Source organism: Gambusia affinis, linkage group LG01 (assembly GCF_019740435.1).
Source record: "Gambusia affinis linkage group LG01, SWU_Gaff_1.0, whole genome shotgun sequence".
Classification (NCBI taxonomy): domain Eukaryota; kingdom Metazoa; phylum Chordata; class Actinopteri; order Cyprinodontiformes; family Poeciliidae; genus Gambusia; species Gambusia affinis.
This window is the reverse complement of record NC_057868.1, coordinates 30537564-30557424: the sequence shown is the minus strand read 5'-3', so window position 1 is coordinate 30557424 and position 19861 is coordinate 30537564. Positions and strand designations below refer to the sequence as shown.

General features: G+C 37.1%; 1 protein-coding gene across 14 annotated transcripts in view; it reads right to left on the bottom strand.

The window, feature by feature from the left end:
- Positions 1–19861, bottom strand: part of tmcc1a (transmembrane and coiled-coil domain family 1a) — a 44670-nt gene that overhangs the window by 8240 nt on the left and 16569 nt on the right. Inside the window, exons 1-2 of one of the 14 annotated variants that reach the window (XM_044113188.1) lie at positions 7683–7801; positions 6742–6891 (exon numbers count right to left, since the gene is read on the bottom strand). The exons of 11 other annotated variants lie outside the window; for them this stretch is intronic. In XM_044113188.1, coding sequence (XP_043969123.1) covers positions 6742–6825 — 84 coding nt within the window. In that variant the 5' untranslated portion in view covers positions 6826–6891; positions 7683–7801. Of the gene's footprint in view, positions 1–690; positions 1155–5362; positions 5613–6741; positions 6892–7682; positions 7802–19861 lie in introns of those variants that run through there. 2 more of the 14 variants (XM_044113179.1, XM_044113196.1) reach the window with 2 other exon arrangements.

Below are 19861 nucleotides of genomic sequence, written 5' to 3'. Positions count from 1 at the left end.
GATGCCAGTCATTAACTTCCTAATTATCAGTATATGAAGAAAAGAAACTGGAAGAAATAACTCATCTTCACACAAATCTGAGGTACCTATCCATTGGTGTACTTATTGTTTTGTACATGCTGCATGTTGGTAAAATCTTGTAAATAACTGTTATTTTCACAAAATAGAAAACAGGCTCTTAATGTCTTTCTTTAATGTTTTTTTATTTATTTTATTTACCAAATAAAGGGTGTTTTTATTTTTATAACCGGTAACAAGTCTAACAGGAAATCTTGGCTTTACTCAGCTTTTGTGGATTACTTTCCAGACTGTGACCTAATTTTGTATTAGTAGAGAAATCAATGTCACCATATAAATTGAGTTTTTTTTCTACATGAAGTCTACCTGAGATAATAACGAGTCTATCACCTGTAGTCACAGGCAGAGGATGTGATTCATTTCCGAAACACCTCAAGCAAAAGTCAGAACAGACTGATGGAAGTGAGAAGCATGATACTATTGCCTCATATGCAATTTGAACTGAATGACTAACCAAGTCGCAGCATTCAATGCATTAAAAAAAACAACAACTGTATATTATGATTAAATGTAACGCAATTTAAGCTTTGTTGTCAAGTGTTACGCATATACACATTATTACACTCGAAACCACCATCTCTCCTGCGAACTTGTGCTATAACTACAGCTCACCTTTCCATTCCTCAAACGGAGAAGTTGTTCCCAGTACATTTCTTCCTCCCAGTAGCAACCAGCTCCGTATTGTCATTAGTCTAGATTCATTTACGTTTCAGTGAGTAAAACTCCCAGACGGTTCGCTCTGTCGTTATGTTTCACTGAATGCTCCAGTCGCGTCTACCCGCGCGACTTGTGAAGTTTAAATCACACCTGAAACTCAGTTAGAGGAAGCCACGCCCACTTGTCCCTCCCCCTCAGAGCGCAAGATGACATCATCCCCGTCAGCTGTAGGGCACGCGCAGCAGCCAGTCATCTTCAGTGAGCACAAATAGATCAGGTAGGGATTGTTTTTCACCGACTCAAGATAACTACGACAGCAGTCATTAGGAAATGGAATGCAACTTATAATTAAGGTTCAACGAATCCAATCCAATTCTGAGCAACTTTTAATGCTTGATAAAACTGCTCAATTATCGCTACTACAAACACTTTGATAATATTGAGCAACGGAATGCACAATAAGCTTTATAAATGGAGCCATGCAGCTGTTGCATGTGCATTTAAACAACTGCAATGTTATCAATAAAACTAGCATATTACACAGCCAATTACATAAAATAGAATCTTTAATGTAGAAATGTGTAAACTCAGGAAGAAGACTGATGACTCAACAGTTGTCCCACATACAGCTGCACACTTCAAAAGGAGGTCAAGCCACAAAAGTCATTGCTAAAGAAGCCTGAAAAGTTGAGAGAGAAGAAAATGAATGACTGGGAAATGTGCACAAGCACAACAGGTGGATGGTTGGAGTTGTATAAAACTTTGAGTTAGTAACAACAAAAAATAAACAACTTAGGAAAATAATGGATTTAAAAAAATATTATAGAATATTATAATTTTAAGAGGTTAAAATTTTGTTGATTACTTTTTGTAGTTGGTTTGAGCTCAAATCAAAGTACAGATCAGATCTCTAAATATAATACATCTCCGAGGCACTACGCTCTTCTGACAGACTAAGTGAGTAGGGAACCAAGCTTTCTGGTTCAAGCTTCACTGGAACAAAATCAGTGGGAAGATCAGATTGGAAAAAAAACTAAAACTTTTGTCTTTTAAATCCCTTTTAAGACACAATTTATAAGCTTATATCTTAATCACCCATTTTAACCTATATATTAAATTAAATATTTGTTTCAAATCCTCTTATAAAACTAGTGTATTCTATTACTATATTAAATATATTTGCAATGTGCAACTCATGTAATTACCATAGTTTAACCAGAAAAGTCCAGACAGTCCTGGTTAAAATGATGGCGTAATATTTACAGGGTTACAAGAACTGGTAAGAAAAAAGGGAAACCAGTTCCTAGTATTCTTCCAACTGGGGCTACAGGTGTAACTGGGCTACAAAGCAAGATTATACCAACTCCCAGTCTGTCCTTTCTGCCTGCACATAGAAAGCCCTCTAGAAGCAAGAAAAACCAGTTTGGCACCCATTTACACAACTTGACACACAAACATCCATCCTTAGGCGCATTCCTCCAGGTCAACAAAAAAAATGTTTCAGGTGTTTTTGTTTTGTAGCAAAGGGGTTTTTCCTTTTTTTGAAATCTTTTACATGTCTGTAAAAGGTATTATTATACAGAAAAAAAAAACCAAAAAACAAAAACAAAAAAATCTATCATGAGTTAACTTACACATGTTGTGTAGAGAAAGACTCACTTCTGATCCTGCCTACTGACTCTTTGGTATACAATCCAATGAAATGAATCAGAACTAGAATAGCTTGCCAGGCAAGCAAAGAAAACGTAGTGGCTTCTGGTCTCTGTTTAGCTCTAGCTGAAAAGAGTATTAATAACTTTATGGGAGTCTTACCTCAATCACAGAAGCCCTGCAAGGTGTAAATCTGAACACTGATCAGTTATCTCCAGTTTCACCATTGACAATTATCTGATTAATCAAATACATCCCCTCTAGCAGAAGATAAAAAAGGGCAAAGGACAAGTGGCTGAACTCTAAACTGCAGTACACCATAATGCAGCACAGATAGGGGCTACGGATACCGTGATAAGAAGGCCCAGTCATCTGTACAGACTGGCACCAAAACCACACCCTGTCAATGATCAAAGAAAACATCCACAGTGAGATGTAGTGGACACAGGCAGTTGGAAGGGCAGGTGATTTCCAAAGATGGAGTCCTTGTTTCAGTTGTCTATAAATAGGGGATGTATATGATTGGTCACAGTGTGGTCACAATCCAACATTTTAATAATGAATGACACAGCCATAGTCCAAAATATACAGTACAGTCTTCACTGGCATCTCACATGAAGGAAAGTGTAATACATTTCCAAGAGCAGAGTCATCTGTAAATAGCCAAGTTCTGTAACTAATCATGCATGTAATTAAAGATTGTCAGCAGAAGCATGAAGCTAATTCCCTTGGGTTAACTAAGCTAAACATATTGATATGCAGACTCACTGAAGCAAGAAGCGACTGGCTTCATCGCTGGAGTCTGTGTAGCCTAATAACAGAAGCTGATGGCTTGTAATAGAGGGGTGCACTCAATGTTCCTCTGATTAGTCTTTATTAGGAAAAAGGAAAGACTGAGTCGCTGTCAGGGGTCAGCAACCTGTACAATATAAAGATCAATTGCTTTAGAATTGATATCACAACATAACTTTCTCAAAATGAGTGAGAAAAAGACATTGGATTGTACAGCTGACAGTGGACTAAATGTCTTACCACCAGATATGCAAAATTAAGACATTTCCTAAACAGACCCTGTCTGACAGCATAAATAGGTTAAACGATGTGAAAAAGCAACAAAACATGCCATGAAACAGCCATTGACATCTAGCCACCAGGAAAAGGTAGCAAATCCTACTCCAAGGCTTTTGCATTCCATCAAACCACAGTGGGAGCCATTACTCATATGTAAAGAAATCAAGAAATGGTATAAAATCTTCCCAGGAATTTCTGGCTTACTAAAACTAACCCAAAACCACACTGATGAGGTCATACAGGAGCTCAAAATAGAACCCAGGAGCCACTGTGATACCAACTTGCCTCAGCTGAGGTCAATGCTCATGATTCAACAAGCAGAAAATGAAGGGACAAGATTAACATCCATGAGATTGTTTCAACCCAAATTCACAGCTGACAGAAAACACAAAGGCCTGTTGCACCAAAGACTTTCGGGATAATATTTTGTGGCCTGAGTAGACAAAAGTGGAACTTTTTTGAGGGTTTGCATCCCATTACATTTGGTGTAAAACTAACACTGCATTTGGAAAAACAATATTATTCATAAGAGCCAAGCATGGTAGTGGTACTGTGATGTCCTAGTACCACTAGGACTTTGCTAGTCCTGGATGACTTGATGGAACCATAGATTGTAATTCCTCTACCAAAATTTCCTGAAGTCAAATGTCTCTCATCCAGATTAAGGTATGATGCGCTTAGGTTGTGCAAAAGCACAATGATCTGAAGCACACCAGAAAGTCCACCTTGGAATGGCAGATAAATCACAAAATAATTTTTGTAGTGGCCTAGTCAAAGCCTGCAATTAAATCTGATTGATATTCTCGGATACGACCATAAACAGACTTTTTATGCCAGAAAACCCCTCTGATGTGGAATCTTTCAAAAGAACTTGCACACAGCTTCAAAAGAGACACCACAGTTCTTCCAGAGGAATGCAAAAGATTCATTGGCAGTTACTATATCGTAGTCGATTAATGAGAGGTGTTGCAACCAATAATTCAGCCAAGGGGAAATTATGTTTTTCAGATAGTACAAGGATGGTTTGGCCTCTCCCCCAAGTAAAATGATTGAAGTTTCCTTTGTCTGATATTAAGTTTGCTTGATGATCTAAAGCATTTATGTTTGAGTCATCAATAAAAAGAACAGGGCATCTTTACAGCACTGTATATAAAAATACTAATCTGCTCAACATAAAACCTGCTCTACAGCTGCTTGCACTGTTACAGAAAATTGTTCTCACTTCACCCAAGTTCCAACTCTGTGGCAATGGGGCTCTACTTGTATAACAGCCTCTGATCCAAGTAAAGCCGGTTAGAGCCATGATATGGCAACCTGCTTATCCTGGATCCAACAGAGCTCTGGGAACAGTCCACCTAAACATAAGCAGACCTACAAAACACACCTTACAAACAGGTATTTAGAAAAGATTACTAAAGTTGCCAGACACATAAATGGATGAATACAACCAGAACATGTTGAACAGCCAAATTTCTATCTCTAGCTGCACAGAACGAAGATTAGAGCCAGTGTTTTGATCCTTTATAAGTCTGTTTAATGTTTTTGGTGTATTTTCACATGACTAGGGTTTGAGGTCAGAGACAGTAAAGTGGTCTGATGAAAAAGTGGAACGAGACACTGTCTAAACATCTGCCTCTCTCCTTTATCATGTGAATTTAATATTAACCCCTCCTAAAACATGTCTAAGAATACAATAAAATCATCATGGATTTTGCTGTTTGCAGAATGGTAGGTTGAATGATACTCTTTATTTCAATATTTAGCAAACAAGCATTTCAAATCCAAGCACTGAATTGTGATTGTTTCAAGTATCAACATTTGAGTCTGAATCTTCTGACATTACCCTTCTTTTTATGTTCTGCCTGGTTAAAGTCACAAAAGTTTGTGTGTAAAAAGTGGTCAGTACCTTGCTGGTTTTTAAGGCTTGTAATGCAGCTGAGTTGTGGTCTTCCTGTGATGCCAGCCTGCGTTTCCAATGAAGCTGTGGTTTAATGTACCACGTTGGTGAAGAAGGCAAACAAAGATGCTGTAACATCAGGTATCTTTCTGAGAAATCACTCCTGATCCACACTTCTCCAGTGACAGCGTTCTCTGCAATATGGAAACTCTGGAGCACTGCTTTGTCGTGGCATGCCTCCCAATTTCAGTGGTTGCAGGCTGGGTTACAGGGCTATCAATTCCCTCTTATCTACAGAGTCCAATATCCATCAGTGATGGGAGTTAGGTTACACAGTGGACGTAATAAGGTTTGTTTCCTACATTTACAGTCTCTTGTGAAAGTATTCCCAACCGCTGAACATTTCCACATTTTGTCACATTACAATCACAGGTTTTATTGAGATTTTATGCAACAAACAGAATAGGGTGTAATCCTGAAGTGAAAGGAAAAATCATGGTTTTCATTTTTTTTTTGTTTTTTAGAAAAATGTATTAAGACAGGTATGTATTGTGTTCAGCTCCTTTAAAGCTGCCTGCATTTGGGACTATGTCTCTACTAATTTTGCATATGAACAGACTCAAAATATGTTTGCCCAATCACTGGCAAAATAACTCAAGTTCAGCTAACAATGGTTAGGGAGTACTGGTCAGCCAATATCTAAATGTTACTTTTATTTCAAGTGTATTAAGATATTTGCACTAAAAACTAGACCAGAAATACTTGGTCAAATTGCAAACCTTTGCATTGGTCTGACATCCCAGTATTATCCCAGTACAATGCACTTGTGTGAAATTGACTGTTTGATCTTTAGCCTTCCTGTCATTCCTGAATTTCAACTTAAATTAAACTCAAACTTCTAAACTTGAGTTGAGATAAAAGTCATGTATTAGAGAAAGTTGGGTTAGGTCCACAAAATGGGCAATTATGAGTTAATATATTTTGGTCATACACAGACATCTTTGTCATTCCATCATGGTTTCAGTTCCAACATAACAAAAGCTTAAAATAACACCAAAATCCGCTTTTTGTTTCCTTTAAGGGGATCTGGTGAGGCATCAATAAATCCTTTTCCCCAGATCAGAAAACTTACACAAGTCCATGTAAGCGGGACAAGAGGCAGTATGTCCTATGCATTCACTCAACAATAGCATTCAAAATAAAGTTGCACCAGCTTTTGTGTTAACATAATGGACTTAAACACAAAGCCAATCCCAAACATAGCATGCCCTGAAGAATCTGCACAAACTCTAGAAACAATCTGAAATTGAGAAGAGTAATCCAGGATTCCTCTGAAGTTGCAATACAGCAGTAAGATTCGACATGCACACAAAACCACAAAGACTCACAGTGGTGGGGCAAGGAAGTGGAGAGGTATCAGAAGTTAGCAGGCTGAGGATGACCTCCATGAGGGATTGGAAAGTCACATGCATGCAGCTTAGACAGGAAATTTGCTTGGTCTTTTTTATCTGTGTGTCTCTCAGGAGGCAACCACATCACTGGGAAAAGAGAGGTGCAAAGAATTCATCATTTTATTCAAACACAGTCCATTTGACTCCACTGAGCAAAGCCTCTACTTAAAAAGAAGCCAAAGAAAACTCCAAATAATTTAATGCTGGCTTGATTTAATATCCAGAATGGGCAACAAAAATAATGACTACTGGTAGCTGCTAAGTCGACAGAGTTTTTGCAGAGCAGACGTTTCTCAACTCCCTTCGTATTGTTTCTGACCAAGCACATGCCACACAGTCATAGAAGCTTTGGAGCAGAAATATATGCAGTCCAACTAGCAGTGCTTCCATTAATTCCAGTTTGCATTAGTAGAAGAGGACGGACTCCCTTTGAGCAAAGCGCCCATTTGATGTGGCTTAGGAGTGACAGAGCAGAGGCGGATAATCGACTGGAAGCTTGCTGGTTTAGATGCTGGCGAGAGCAAAAGCAAAAAGAGTTTGCTGTGAAGTTAAATGTTCAAAAAGTCCATTTCAGATAAAATCCCAAGAAGGAGAAAAGAGGCAAAAACGCAGAGGACGGAAGTGAGGGAAGTGAGAAAGGAAGGGGGGAAAGAACCCACAAGGAGCTCTCACTGAAAGGGAGTCAGAGGGGAAAGAGGGAGCAAAGGAAAGAGGGGTTGTGAGAAAGCCTAGAGAGGGGAGGGGAAGTTTCCCTCTATTGGACTTTTTAGACCAGTTCAGCGCCAGAAACAGTATTTGGCTCAAGCTGGAACAAAACGACAAATTATTTTCAATTATCACCCAGTATGTTTGTCAGAGTCTATCGTTTTCTGACTCACGTGAGCATGCTGGTATGAATCACCTTCCGCTGCCTGTGGCCATCGACAAGCTGGGCTTGGTCAAATGTTTCTTCTTCCAAGCAATACTGACTATACAATTGCAACTGATCTTAAAGTTCAGTGTTTACATAGGCTGCAGTAGAAAAGAACATAGATGCAGTTAACAGTTTTGGTTTAAGGTACATAACTTTGTATAGCAAAACACATTTACATACTACATTAAAAGTTGATGACCAAAAGTGTATTTCCTCTTCAGCAATTGCGCTGAAGAGGCAACTATTAGAAAAACTAACAGCAGGAAAAACTGAAATTTCCAGTGCAGGACCAAAGTACAGTTTATTAAATATTCGAAAAAGTTTCAGTAGTGAACTACGGGGATACCAGATGTCAAAGAGGACTGTAAAGACCGACAGAAGATATTTAAATAACAAGACATCCAGAAAGATTCAAGTCTCAGGGTGATTTGTAGTGTTTAATAAACATTATGCTAAGATAAAGGAAGATTTTCTGCTGCAAGTAGTTCAGCCAGAGCTAAGATATTAACTCTAATGATCCATAAGGCATGACAGATGTGAATACTGAAACAAGAGCTGATTAAATAATGGCTACAATAAAACTGAGTGGAGATTTGGGTGTACTGTGTTATTATTAAAGGACAAGCAGGTACAATCAATAGATAGATAGAATTTTTTTTATAAAACATAAAAAGTTTAACTCATGCAGTTGTTTTGATATTTAGACAATCCAGTGTACAAGGTATACTTGAAAGTACCATAAAAGCACAGCTGATAGGTCAGTGGAATTCATCATGACAGTACCATAATCATGTATCAGTATCCTCAAATGTTGTGCAGCACTTTGGACTGGCTGAATAAACCAAACAGCCCGATTTGGACTTCAGCAGATTTCAGTATCAGTCATGTATCCATTCAGCTTAATGTTTCAAGTAAGTAATTTAGTTGGGCGCAGAGTGAATAACATACTGTTCTGCTGTTGAATGTTTTCTTTCACTATTGTAGCTGCATAAGCAACCTTAATGTTCCCAAGTAGGAGAGTTTACTGATCCCCGTGAATCCTCTCTGTTTGGTTTCGGTGTCACTTTTTAAAGTTCCACCACAGGACAAAGCACTACACACTTAGTTCCGCACATAAACATTCTGCAAGTATCAGGTATAAAAAAAAAGAGAGACTTATTTGTTTGGTACATGTGGGTACAGAACCGATTTATCTACTGTTATTGTGGATTTCTCTTTTGGATCTAAAATAATGTAAATAATGTAACTCATTATTTAAGGTTCTTCAAAGAGTTGTTCTAGATGCTGATGGCTGTGGACAGGAAGGATCTACTGAAGCAGGCTGTGTTACAGAAGCCTCCAACTGAACACAGTTTTGTGAAGAAAATGTTTAAGGTTGATTTTCTTTATTTTATGAAGAGTCCGCTTTTGTCCCATAATCTCCAAAGGTTCTACAGGTCCTATAAGAGAAGATATCCATACAAAATTTTTAGTGTGGTTAATAAGTGTGTCGATGTTAAGGGGGAAATGCAAGTCAAACTCATGTAAAGATAAATCTGGAACAGAACAAAACTTCATCTGCCCCCCTGCAGGAACACTCAAGCTCTCAGAGTGACTCAGTTCTTTTACGCTCTGTACGGCAGCATTACTTACATACCACAAATGGCACAGTGGCTACACAATCACAAAATAACAGAGGGGGGTGTACTCATATCCTGATGAGTGACTGATTCACTGAAAATAACTTGAAGAGAAACGTTAGCCACATTGGTGGTTTTTCCCTCACTAGCAATAAATTAGTTTGTCAAAATTAAGGGACAAAAACAGCAGCTGTGATTGTATATAAGTTTTATTTTAGTACATAGATATATTTTTATTCACCAAAAGCTAACTGATAATGACATGCAAGTTTTTATCCAGTAACTTTGTTGTTATCAGAAATATTAACAGCCTTAATGGAATATAGGCAGCTAAACATGTAAAAGATGATGATGACAAGATAGCTTTAAGACGTAGTAGTTAACATGAACTACAAAGAGACAATTATTAGAAAACTATTGCTGCAAAAAAGGATGAATAAAAAAATATGGCAAAGGATATTTTCCCCCACTTTAAAACACAGAAAAAAGCATTGTCCAACTTTGTGACAATAGTAGACGTTCAAATTTCAAATGGATGATAAGGACATGTAGATGCAGGATGCTTAAGCTCAGAGATAAAACTAGTCAGTCTAGATCTTGAAATACAATCATGCACTTAAAGAGAGCATCATTTCAAAGCCAATAATCAAAACTCAAAACACTTCAAGTGTCATAACATATTATCCTAAAAAGAAAGAACAGATCTGTAAAAAACAGCACTGCATAAATGTCTTCCTCTCCCACCACATTATATTGGAAAATATCAAATCTGATCGCCATGTTCTCCATGTAGGAGGTAGAATCCATAGACCTGGGGAAGGCAGGTCTATCATCAAGGCAAAGGTCACCAAGGGCACAAATAAGATTGTTGGCCTGGAACACGAATTGGCATAAATATATATTGCCGTGTGAACTAGGGATAGCACTAGGCAATTTTAATGGATAAATTCAGATTCTAAACCTGTTAAGCTTCCCTGCTGAATTAAAACCCAGAATTTTGAGGCAACTACAGGAAAATCTCTTTCAGTGTTGCACAAGTTGGTACTGCATGAAGCCACATTAATAAATAATAGAAACAAACAAGATCACAAGATAATTGAGACAGGGAGAACAAGGTTCACTAGAGGACAAGGGGGTAATAAACCAGACAGTATTGAGCTGATCTCACAGAAATCTTCAGAATATCAACTTTTATCTACGCTGCCACAACCAGGAGCAATAAACATGAGCACCGAAGGGATTGAAGGGATGGGAGCCTTAACCATAGTCATTTTGCTCTAATTGCAAGTACTGCAGGCATGCTGCACTTCTTTCAGTCATTCTTAAGCAGTGAAAAACCTGCCAGACAAGGTGCCTTTTCATTTGGAGCTTAACTTGGACCAAGCCTGCAGCTTAGCCAAATATTTATGTGAAAGTCCAAAGACAGAAAACAGACTGATTCTGATGTAGTTGAGGGTTAAAGTATAGATTCACCAAATAAAATTGTTAGTGAGACAAGAAGTATTAACTAAATAAAGGTTCAAACACTTTTACAATTTTCTCCCTAAAATTATGTTTTCAACTGCAGCTTTTGATATTTTTCTTGCATCAGTGTACCCTTTATGCAACGGTCACTGATCACATTGTGCCTTGATCTGAGGGTGAGAGAACTTACATAAACAGAGAAGAGAGTAAGCTTTGTCTTCACAGACTGATGGGATTTCAGGTCTAAAAGAGGAGACAACCATGACTCAAGGCTTGGTCTTTTTGAAACGGCACCTTCTCTAAAAAAAGAAGCGTCTTTTCCAACTTGTCGAAGCTTCAGCATAATCAATGGTCCAGTGAGTGGTTACATAATGCATGAGTTACCATAATGACAAGAATCATAATGACCAATGTGGGGGTTGTTTACAACAGTCAGGTAGAAGAAAATATTATAAAACAAATGTAAATAACATATTTCTAAATCCTTTATGAATCTATATTTAGTATTTTTTATATTAAAAGGTAAAGTAAAAAATACATTAATTTTATTGTTGCATGGGTATGCAATCTTGTGAAAATTCTACGTTGTACGCTTCTTAGTGTTATATCAGTGATGAAAACATGTGAATTTAAAGGGGATAATAAGGATAAAGCATCTGCCCTGATAATAAATCTAAGACTTTACCAGTCTGATTTAACCTTAGAAAATGCATATAAATTCTGAGGTAATTCATAAGTAAGCCCCACTCAACACGGTGTGGTAAAAAAAAGTTATTCTACATTTGCTGCTGTTGCTTCCACTTCATTTTACTTTGTTACAATGATCTCTTGTGACGTTTGAGGGTAACCATGGAGTTAAATACTAATATAAACAATGATGGGGATAGATATACGTGAGGGGAAGTGTTTATAGAAAGAAAACTAGTAGGAACACAATGTCAGACTAAAATATGCCTACGTGAAAGGAAATGGTGTGCCAAGATGGGGAGACTAAATGTTTGTCTGTTGGAGGTGGTTGGTATTTGTTGGACCAGGCACCGATTATACTCCAAACAAGTTATGTAATGTTGAAACAGAAAGAGCTCTGGCCTAAACACAGGGTCGATTTTGCTGGATGCTGCACAATAATATGCACCATGGGCCAGTACATAAACCCCAAACACAATGCCAGCCTACTAATCAACAGGAAAATGAAGAATTCAGAACAAACAGTTCTGGCTTTTCACCCTGAAAGATTATCAAGCGTAGCCACACATTGTAGCCCTATAATGACCTGACTGAACACTGATAAAAATGCATTCGTTGGTCTGAGCAAATGCACAGCTTCTCTCTTCAGTACAAATTAGGACAGTGGAAAGCAGCACATTTCATAATAAGAAGACAGTTAATTAGGAGTGGAATTTGGTTAAAAGGAAGCTCTAATCAGTGAGAAAGCTATTAAGCATCTAATGAAAATTTAAGAGGATTCTCGCTGGTCACCAGTTTAAGTTGATTTTACTAAAATTGAGTGACTGTCATAAATGTTCTATAAAGTTGTTTGCTATTGATGAATTTGCATTAGATTTAACAGTCTATCCCGTTGCTTTAATTGTGTTTAATACAATTTCTGCAGTTATTTAGAAAGTGACACTCTCCTGTCTGTAGTCTGTACTTTTTCTTTTGCTCCAGTTAAGTGTGTATTATTCCTTATTGCCGTATACTATTAGATAAATTTAGAAATAAAGCTATAGGCAACTGGAAAATCACTGAGGGTGATGATGAAACATGACATCAGTAGAAGAAAAAGTCCACCAGAGGGAGCTAAATATCAACTTATCAGGAGTCACCTGGGTTTGGTACAACAGACTCTGGATGATCCGCCTGCTTTCCAGGTTCTGGAAGATATTCTGTCTATAACCAGTTTCTTTTTATTGCTCACTTTGTGTCCTTATTCCTATTTTGTTGCTCTGACAACCATGCTGATCTGGAACAGGTGGCATAAATCAATCACAGCAAGAAATAAGATGATTTATGAATCATGCCAAGCATGAGAAGAAGGGAGGATGTGAAAGGCAATGTCATAGCAAGGCAAAATGGAAGGAGGCATAACAAAAGATAACAAAACAACTGTATATGATTCAAAGGTCAATAAAAGACACCATAAGAAAGAGAAACTCTGTGTAGCAGGGAGATATTGTGAGATTATAAGACTGGCATAGAGTAAATAAATACGTGTCTACAATTAGAGAGGTAGTAGCAAACTACAAGAACGATTCTAAAGATTGTCATGTACAAGGAAAGTTCTGGATATTAGAGTAGAGAAAATGTGCAGATATTTCCCTAGAGGGTGTGATCAGATTTGAAATGTGTGTCCAAACTGGGTCAGTAGAGCAGAGCAGAGCTGAGCTCAGCGATCTATGGGCTCATCCATAATTTATCAGTGTCACACAAATGGTACAGACTGAGCAGGGAGTGGCAGGGATGAAGAGCTTGGCCTTTCAACAAAGTCTGTCTGCCTTCTGCACTCAACACCAGCTACACTTAGAAATGTTACCAGTGTAAGGGGAGAAAAAACATTTTGTACTTTATTCAACTAGGAAAGACCCCCTAAGTTATATATTGACATTTACAATGGTTGCCTAGCCAATATGACTGCCATTTGAAAGATTACTAAAGTATAAAACACTAACATCTTACACATTATGAAATATATAAGGTCACAATGAATACAAACAAAACTAAAATTGTGTCCAATTTCATATGCAACAGGTAAACTAAACAAAATCTTTAAAAGATTAGCATAAAACACATATGAAGAATTCAGGATTTTAAATTTGCGGATGGAATGCAGAGAATACCTCTAGAAAAGGACAAGTCTGAAACAACTTGATCTTCATATGAGAAAAGCAAAATTCAACATGCAATGAGGAGTCAGAGTTCTAAGTTTAGGAGGAATGTCAGACCTCATTGATAGATTGTGAAAGAAGCAGTTAAGCAATGTGAAGAAGCATTCATAAAAATGACATGCCTGTTACCAAGCAAAGTAACAGGAATGTACATGAAAGCAAAGTACATAAAGGTAGCAGATACAGGTGTTTTTGAAGCATGAAATTCAGAAGAAAAATTGAGTTTAAGATTCAGATTTTTCTTGAAGGATAGAATCAAGATCAGAGTATAAAATTAGCTTTTTTAGCATTCAAACTAGTTCAGAATGGCACAAAGAGCAATTAACTGTTTTAGAAGACTGTTGACTCTGCTAAAGGACCTGATATTGATGAAGCTGTGGATGTAACGGACTAATTCACAGGACCACCCGCATAAAAATGGAAATGAGTTTTATATTTTCTTAATTAAGATTATTGACATGCAAAATAAGAATGGGCTAAGAACAAATTCCAAGCAAGCACCTCTGAACACACAAAAGAGCCTAGGAAAGATACCCTCAGCTTTGACACACCAAGATATTTTTGTCAGAAAATTATTAAACCAAGCTACTATATAATCCAGGAGTGTCAAATGCATCTAGAAGGTCAGTGAAAAAGTCTGCAAAGTGTTGCTTGCAAACTGCGTCAATAAAATCATTAATTACTTTGCTGCTTATCCAAAAAGGGTAAGAGAAGGTAAAATTTGCCCAGTATAGAAGTCTTTAAAATGACATTAGCAGAGGCATGATGTAGGTTAAGGTTGACCAAAGTATGGTCAGTGTCTGAAGGAACAGGAAAAAAAAGTATGTGGCAACCTTAGAACGGCTGAGAAAATACGATATACGTAGACATAAATGCAAGCAAAGAGGAAAGACCAGCTGCAGACCAAAAATAAATACACAAAGGATGACCCATAGTGACTCACTGCTGACACGTACATATATCTGCACAAAACCTCATACACAGACAAAAAGAAAGCAAGAAAACATAACACTATCAGAGTCATTCTCAGAAAGTAATTCAATCAATGAAAGGGAACACCATGAATGTACTAAAGTGTGCATTCCGCTGAACATACAGTATAAGGCAGTAGGTTTGAATACTAGTCAATCATGAGTTTGATTAACACCGGTTGTCTATTAATAGAAGCAGTGGAAGATGGTGAGATTAAGCAGACTCCTTCCTCATTTAGACCCATATCAGAAAAACATCAAACTGTCTGCGAGGAAAATAAGATTACCTCTGCAAAACAGCTTTCCCGACAAGACGCCGTCCAACCTGCTGATTAACAACCACCATCATACACACAAACATTCCTGAGCCACAAAAACTCTTTCTGTTCTTTTAAAATATCATATTAGGATATCAACTGCGAAAGCTTTAATGAATGTGTTCATGTAGGAAATGCAGTTTGGATTACAACTGCAAGCAGTGGGTTATGGAAAAGGGCGTTGGCCTACATGTATAATGAAATGAATATTCAACAACCTAATTAAACAGGCTGAGGCGACACTTCAAAGGGAACACAAACTGTTTGGGTGAAGAGTTCAAGCACACACAAAGCTGCACACATATGCAAACCAGCATGATAGAAAAGATCCAAGTCTGCACAGAAATTATGCACAGCATAGCAAACCATTTAGTTATGCATTGAGAAATCCACTTTTAGCAAAGACCAGCTTAGTTTCAGCTTAATCAGGCTGACTGGTGACCAGCTGGTCACAAACTCAAATATCAAATATTTTTCTGATCAGTGACAACTGTCAAAGTTGCCATTTTTATCCATGAAATCTTCTATCCATGAGGTGTATAAAATAAAATCAGAGGAAGTACATAGGTGTAAAAACCTATACGAAAGGAATTACGTTCTTCTTAAACCTCAGGGATAAGATGAAGGTTTAATGCAAAGTTGCTCGTTTTTTTTTTTGTTGTTTTTTTTTTTCTCTAAAATGCTTCTCCTCAATGCCTGATTTGGACATGTGGTAATCCTTTAGAAAATCTCAGACTTAAGGTAAGAACTATATGCTCTGAGGAATACGGAGGCTTGTGTTTTATTAATGCTATTTGTTAGTAAAATGCTAAAGAGAGTTTATAATGTCAACTCATTTTGTCTTTGGTGTAAAATGATAAAAAAAAATACTCACTTTTGTAGCAACTGCACTCACATGCTCTTGATATTAATATTTAAAAGCCACACCTGGCAGAAAAAAAAATATGAATGCTGCAGTTCTGTCTTTTTCTACTATACTTACTGACCAGATACTAGAATCTACTTCAATCACAATCAGCAGGTCAAAGCTTCACAGACACATATAAAGTCTTACATCTCTATATGAAACACATTTACTTAATTTGTCCCCCTTTACTAAAGCAACAGAGCACCCAGTGAACTGGGAACATTTTAAAATATCTGCTGTTTGTAGGTCATTGCATCAGACTTGTTTAAATATATATCAGGAAAGGAAGCAGAGATTTCTCTAATGAAGTCTCTAGTGGGCCCTGTTTATATGTAGTATTTCAAACACTTACGAAAAATTGAGTCTTCCATGCTGACAATATACAGTATTGACACAAAGTCAGTGATTCAGTGAAGTGAATCTAATTTTAGACAGCAGATTTTTCTCTTGCTGTGAGAGGTCACCATTGCACCAGACAGGCTGATGAGGCGGCTGTGAGATCATTCGGGAAACCTGCGAGGATTCAGCTGGGTTACGCTGCTTCAGCCCCCACCATCTCTGAACATCACTCTGTTACCATGGAGACCAGCTCCCCTGTCTGAGACTGGACAAAGATGAGAGGGAGAGCGATGAAGTGGGGGGTGAGGAAACCAAATTGAGGAGGCCTTTAACACAGGGAGTGACAAATTAAAGAATGTGGAGGTCAAAATAAAGAAATAAAGTTTGCTAAGGAAGAGATACACAGAGGTAACAAGGAGTGGAGTGCCTACATGAACTGGACTATAAGCATAAATAAAAGTTGCAATATGCATAATTTAATCATAGGAAAAATACAGCTGCTCACTGCACAGTGTAGGCCTTAAAAGTTTATAATGGAGTATCAGTGACTAAACAACATCATATAGACCACAAAATATATGAGAAAAATCAGGGAGACAGTTATGAAGAAGTAAAAGCAAAGTCTGAAAAAGGAATGAGTATTGCACAACTGTAACCTTACCAGCAACTTTAATCAAAGAAGCAACCAAGAGGCCCATGGTAACTGCAAAGATCTAAATTTCAGGTGGAATATCTGTTAAACAGAGTTAATCTATTATTTTTGCATGCCACAAATCAGGACATTATGGAAGAGATACTTCATGAAAGCCAGTAATAAAAGAAGATCACCATAACTCCTGTCTAACTATTCCTACTTCCATGTAGGGGACACAGAAAACATATGAGAAGATTCTCTGTTTCAAAATTGACCTTTTCAGCATACAAGCAAATACAAACACAATCTCCTGGCAAACGTTTAGACATTTATTAGCAAATACATTTTAAAGTCATTATTGGTTCTTCAAATAAATTTCCAAAGAAATACATTAAGGTTTTTGGTTGTAATTGTGACAACATGCAAAAGGAATGTTTACTTTGCATAGTTGGATGACATAATGAAAACTGTTATGCTACATTGTGTGAACCTACAGAATAGTGAAAAAATATTTTGTGATATCATATAGTCACCTATAAGTAAAAGTATTATCACGTAGTACACAGTGCAATAAAAGTTTAGACACAAGACTGTTAAAAACAGAAGTGACCAGTGGCATTTACTGACAATGTCTAATTTTGGCCAGACACTTCCTGTCTGAACAAATAATCAAATACCTCCACAGCCAATCAAATACCTCCATAGCCACACACCACAATAAGGTAAAATGTATTTATTGTAATTTAAAAGCTATATTCGCAAACCAGTCAACCAAGACCAACATTAATAGTACTTAACTCATCGTCAATAGTGCTGTTTACTCTGGTGATCAATGATTATCTTGGTTAAATAAATGCTCACATGATAAAAGTTTACTACTGGCAGAAAACAATAAAGGTAAATCAATATATATTATGCAATAGAAAAAAAGGTGTGATTTGTTTGTCTGACATGAGGACTTAAGGTCAGGACTCAGAGCTATGATTGGATAATGACTAACGGCCACATTTGATTAGAGGAACTAACGCCAATAGCGGAGGCAAGTCTTAACTCACTCAAAGAAGAATACCTATCATATTCCAAAAGTAAGTAAAAATCAAACTATAGATTATTAGATTAGTGGTAGCTTGTTGAAGCACTTCCAAATTCCACTGAAACCTCACCATTAATCAGGTAGAACTGAGGAACTCCATCAGACACTATGCTTGCTCACAGCAGCACACACTTCTAGACACTACCTGAAAAACAACCATCAATGGGTTGGTACTGAGCAAACACACAGGGATGACATCACCTCCAGTGTGAATGAAGAACACATGCTTCATTATCCTCTGGGCTGTCCCTTTCTTTCCCTGAAACTCGGCTGTTTGATTATACATGGGTGTGCCTGAGAGCTTTGCTTTTCTTTACAAAGATTTTCAAGACAATGTAGGGTGTCAGTGACTGGACATGATACATGCAGTACATGCAATGTGAGAAAACCCAATTTCTCCTAAAGGTTTTCAGAAAATATAACGCCACTGAAATAAAACCTGGGGGGAAAAAAAACAGCAACAAAAAAAAAAAACAACCAATAGGCTGAACGGGAGAGAAATGATTAGAGCTCATTGAAGAGGATGTTAAAACTAACAAGGACAGAACAGGCCTCAGGGACCCAGTTTCTCCCTCCCTCTCACACTTACAAATGTTTTCTTATGGGGTCATAGATCTAGAAATACTGCCAAAAAATGTCAGAAACAATTGTCCACGTATAGATTTTTATGTCAGTTAATTAAACCCAAGACTGGTAAAAACTAAATAGGTCTAATCTAATTCCAGGTATATGATAAAACTATGATCTTGACCAACATATTTTTAAATCTAAATATTAGAAACTCTAGGCGAGTCTTGTTATCATGTCAATTAATTCCTGTCTGCCACACACTAGTGAGACATGCAGCCGTGTTTTATTCAGTCAATATTTGAAAAATCACAACTATTCTGCTTGCAAAACAGTGTTAACATTATTGTGTTCCTTTGTAATGGCAGTTTTTCCAACTGTACAAGTAACAGTCCAAGTATGTGACCTACTACAGTCTCTTGAGAATGGCTGTGCTGAGTGCAGTTGAATCTACTTGTTAATTTTAACAACAATCAAAGCAAAGTGATTTATGAAGCAGAAGAACAGATATTTGTCTGCTTACAATTATCTAGAATAACATTCAAATATATTACCAGGATAACCAATAAGTCATATCAAATCAGAGAATAATAGTTTGCTAATAGTTTGGCAAATTGTACCTGAAAGAATTGCTGTAACTTAGTGCTTTAAAGGAATGACATCATCAGCTTGGTTTTTCCAAAACCTTAAAGAAAAATCTATTTTATTCTATGTAAATTTTAGACTTTGAATACTTTTTATCGTGAAGATCGGATTCTTTTGCTGTTGTGGGTGAAAAACCCTAATCAGAGCATAAAATGGTGCACAAAAGGCAAAGACGTCCTGCAAATCAGGTTTCATTCAGTAACAAAGAAACACACAGAACTTGAACCCAGAGGCAGATGTTGCTAAATAAAGAACTAATCTCCAATTAATGAAAGCGCTATCAAAAGGCAGCTTTGCTAGGTCAAAGGCTTTAAATGGAAAAGAAAAGCATGTTGGGTCTCAAGTACTTTTTTGTCCCTTCGTCTGACATCAGATCCACTTAACATTTCCCAGGTTTGAATCTTAATTCTTTATACAGATTCAGATCTGTGGTCATTAAAGCATAAAATGGGAATACTGGGATAATTTGATTTATAATAGCCATTAAGTAAACGTTAATATTTCATATCTAAAATTGTTGATTCTTTTCTATTTTTAGTTTTTCATTTTTGGATTTACAACAAGAAAAGGAATTGTGCCTTGTCTTAGTCTGCATGGATAATTTACAGCAATGTCACATCATGTAAACAAAAGGAGACAAAGGTTGAGCAGGAAGACAGGTGGGTTGTGAGAATTTGACTTGAGGGAAAGAAAAGAGGTCACT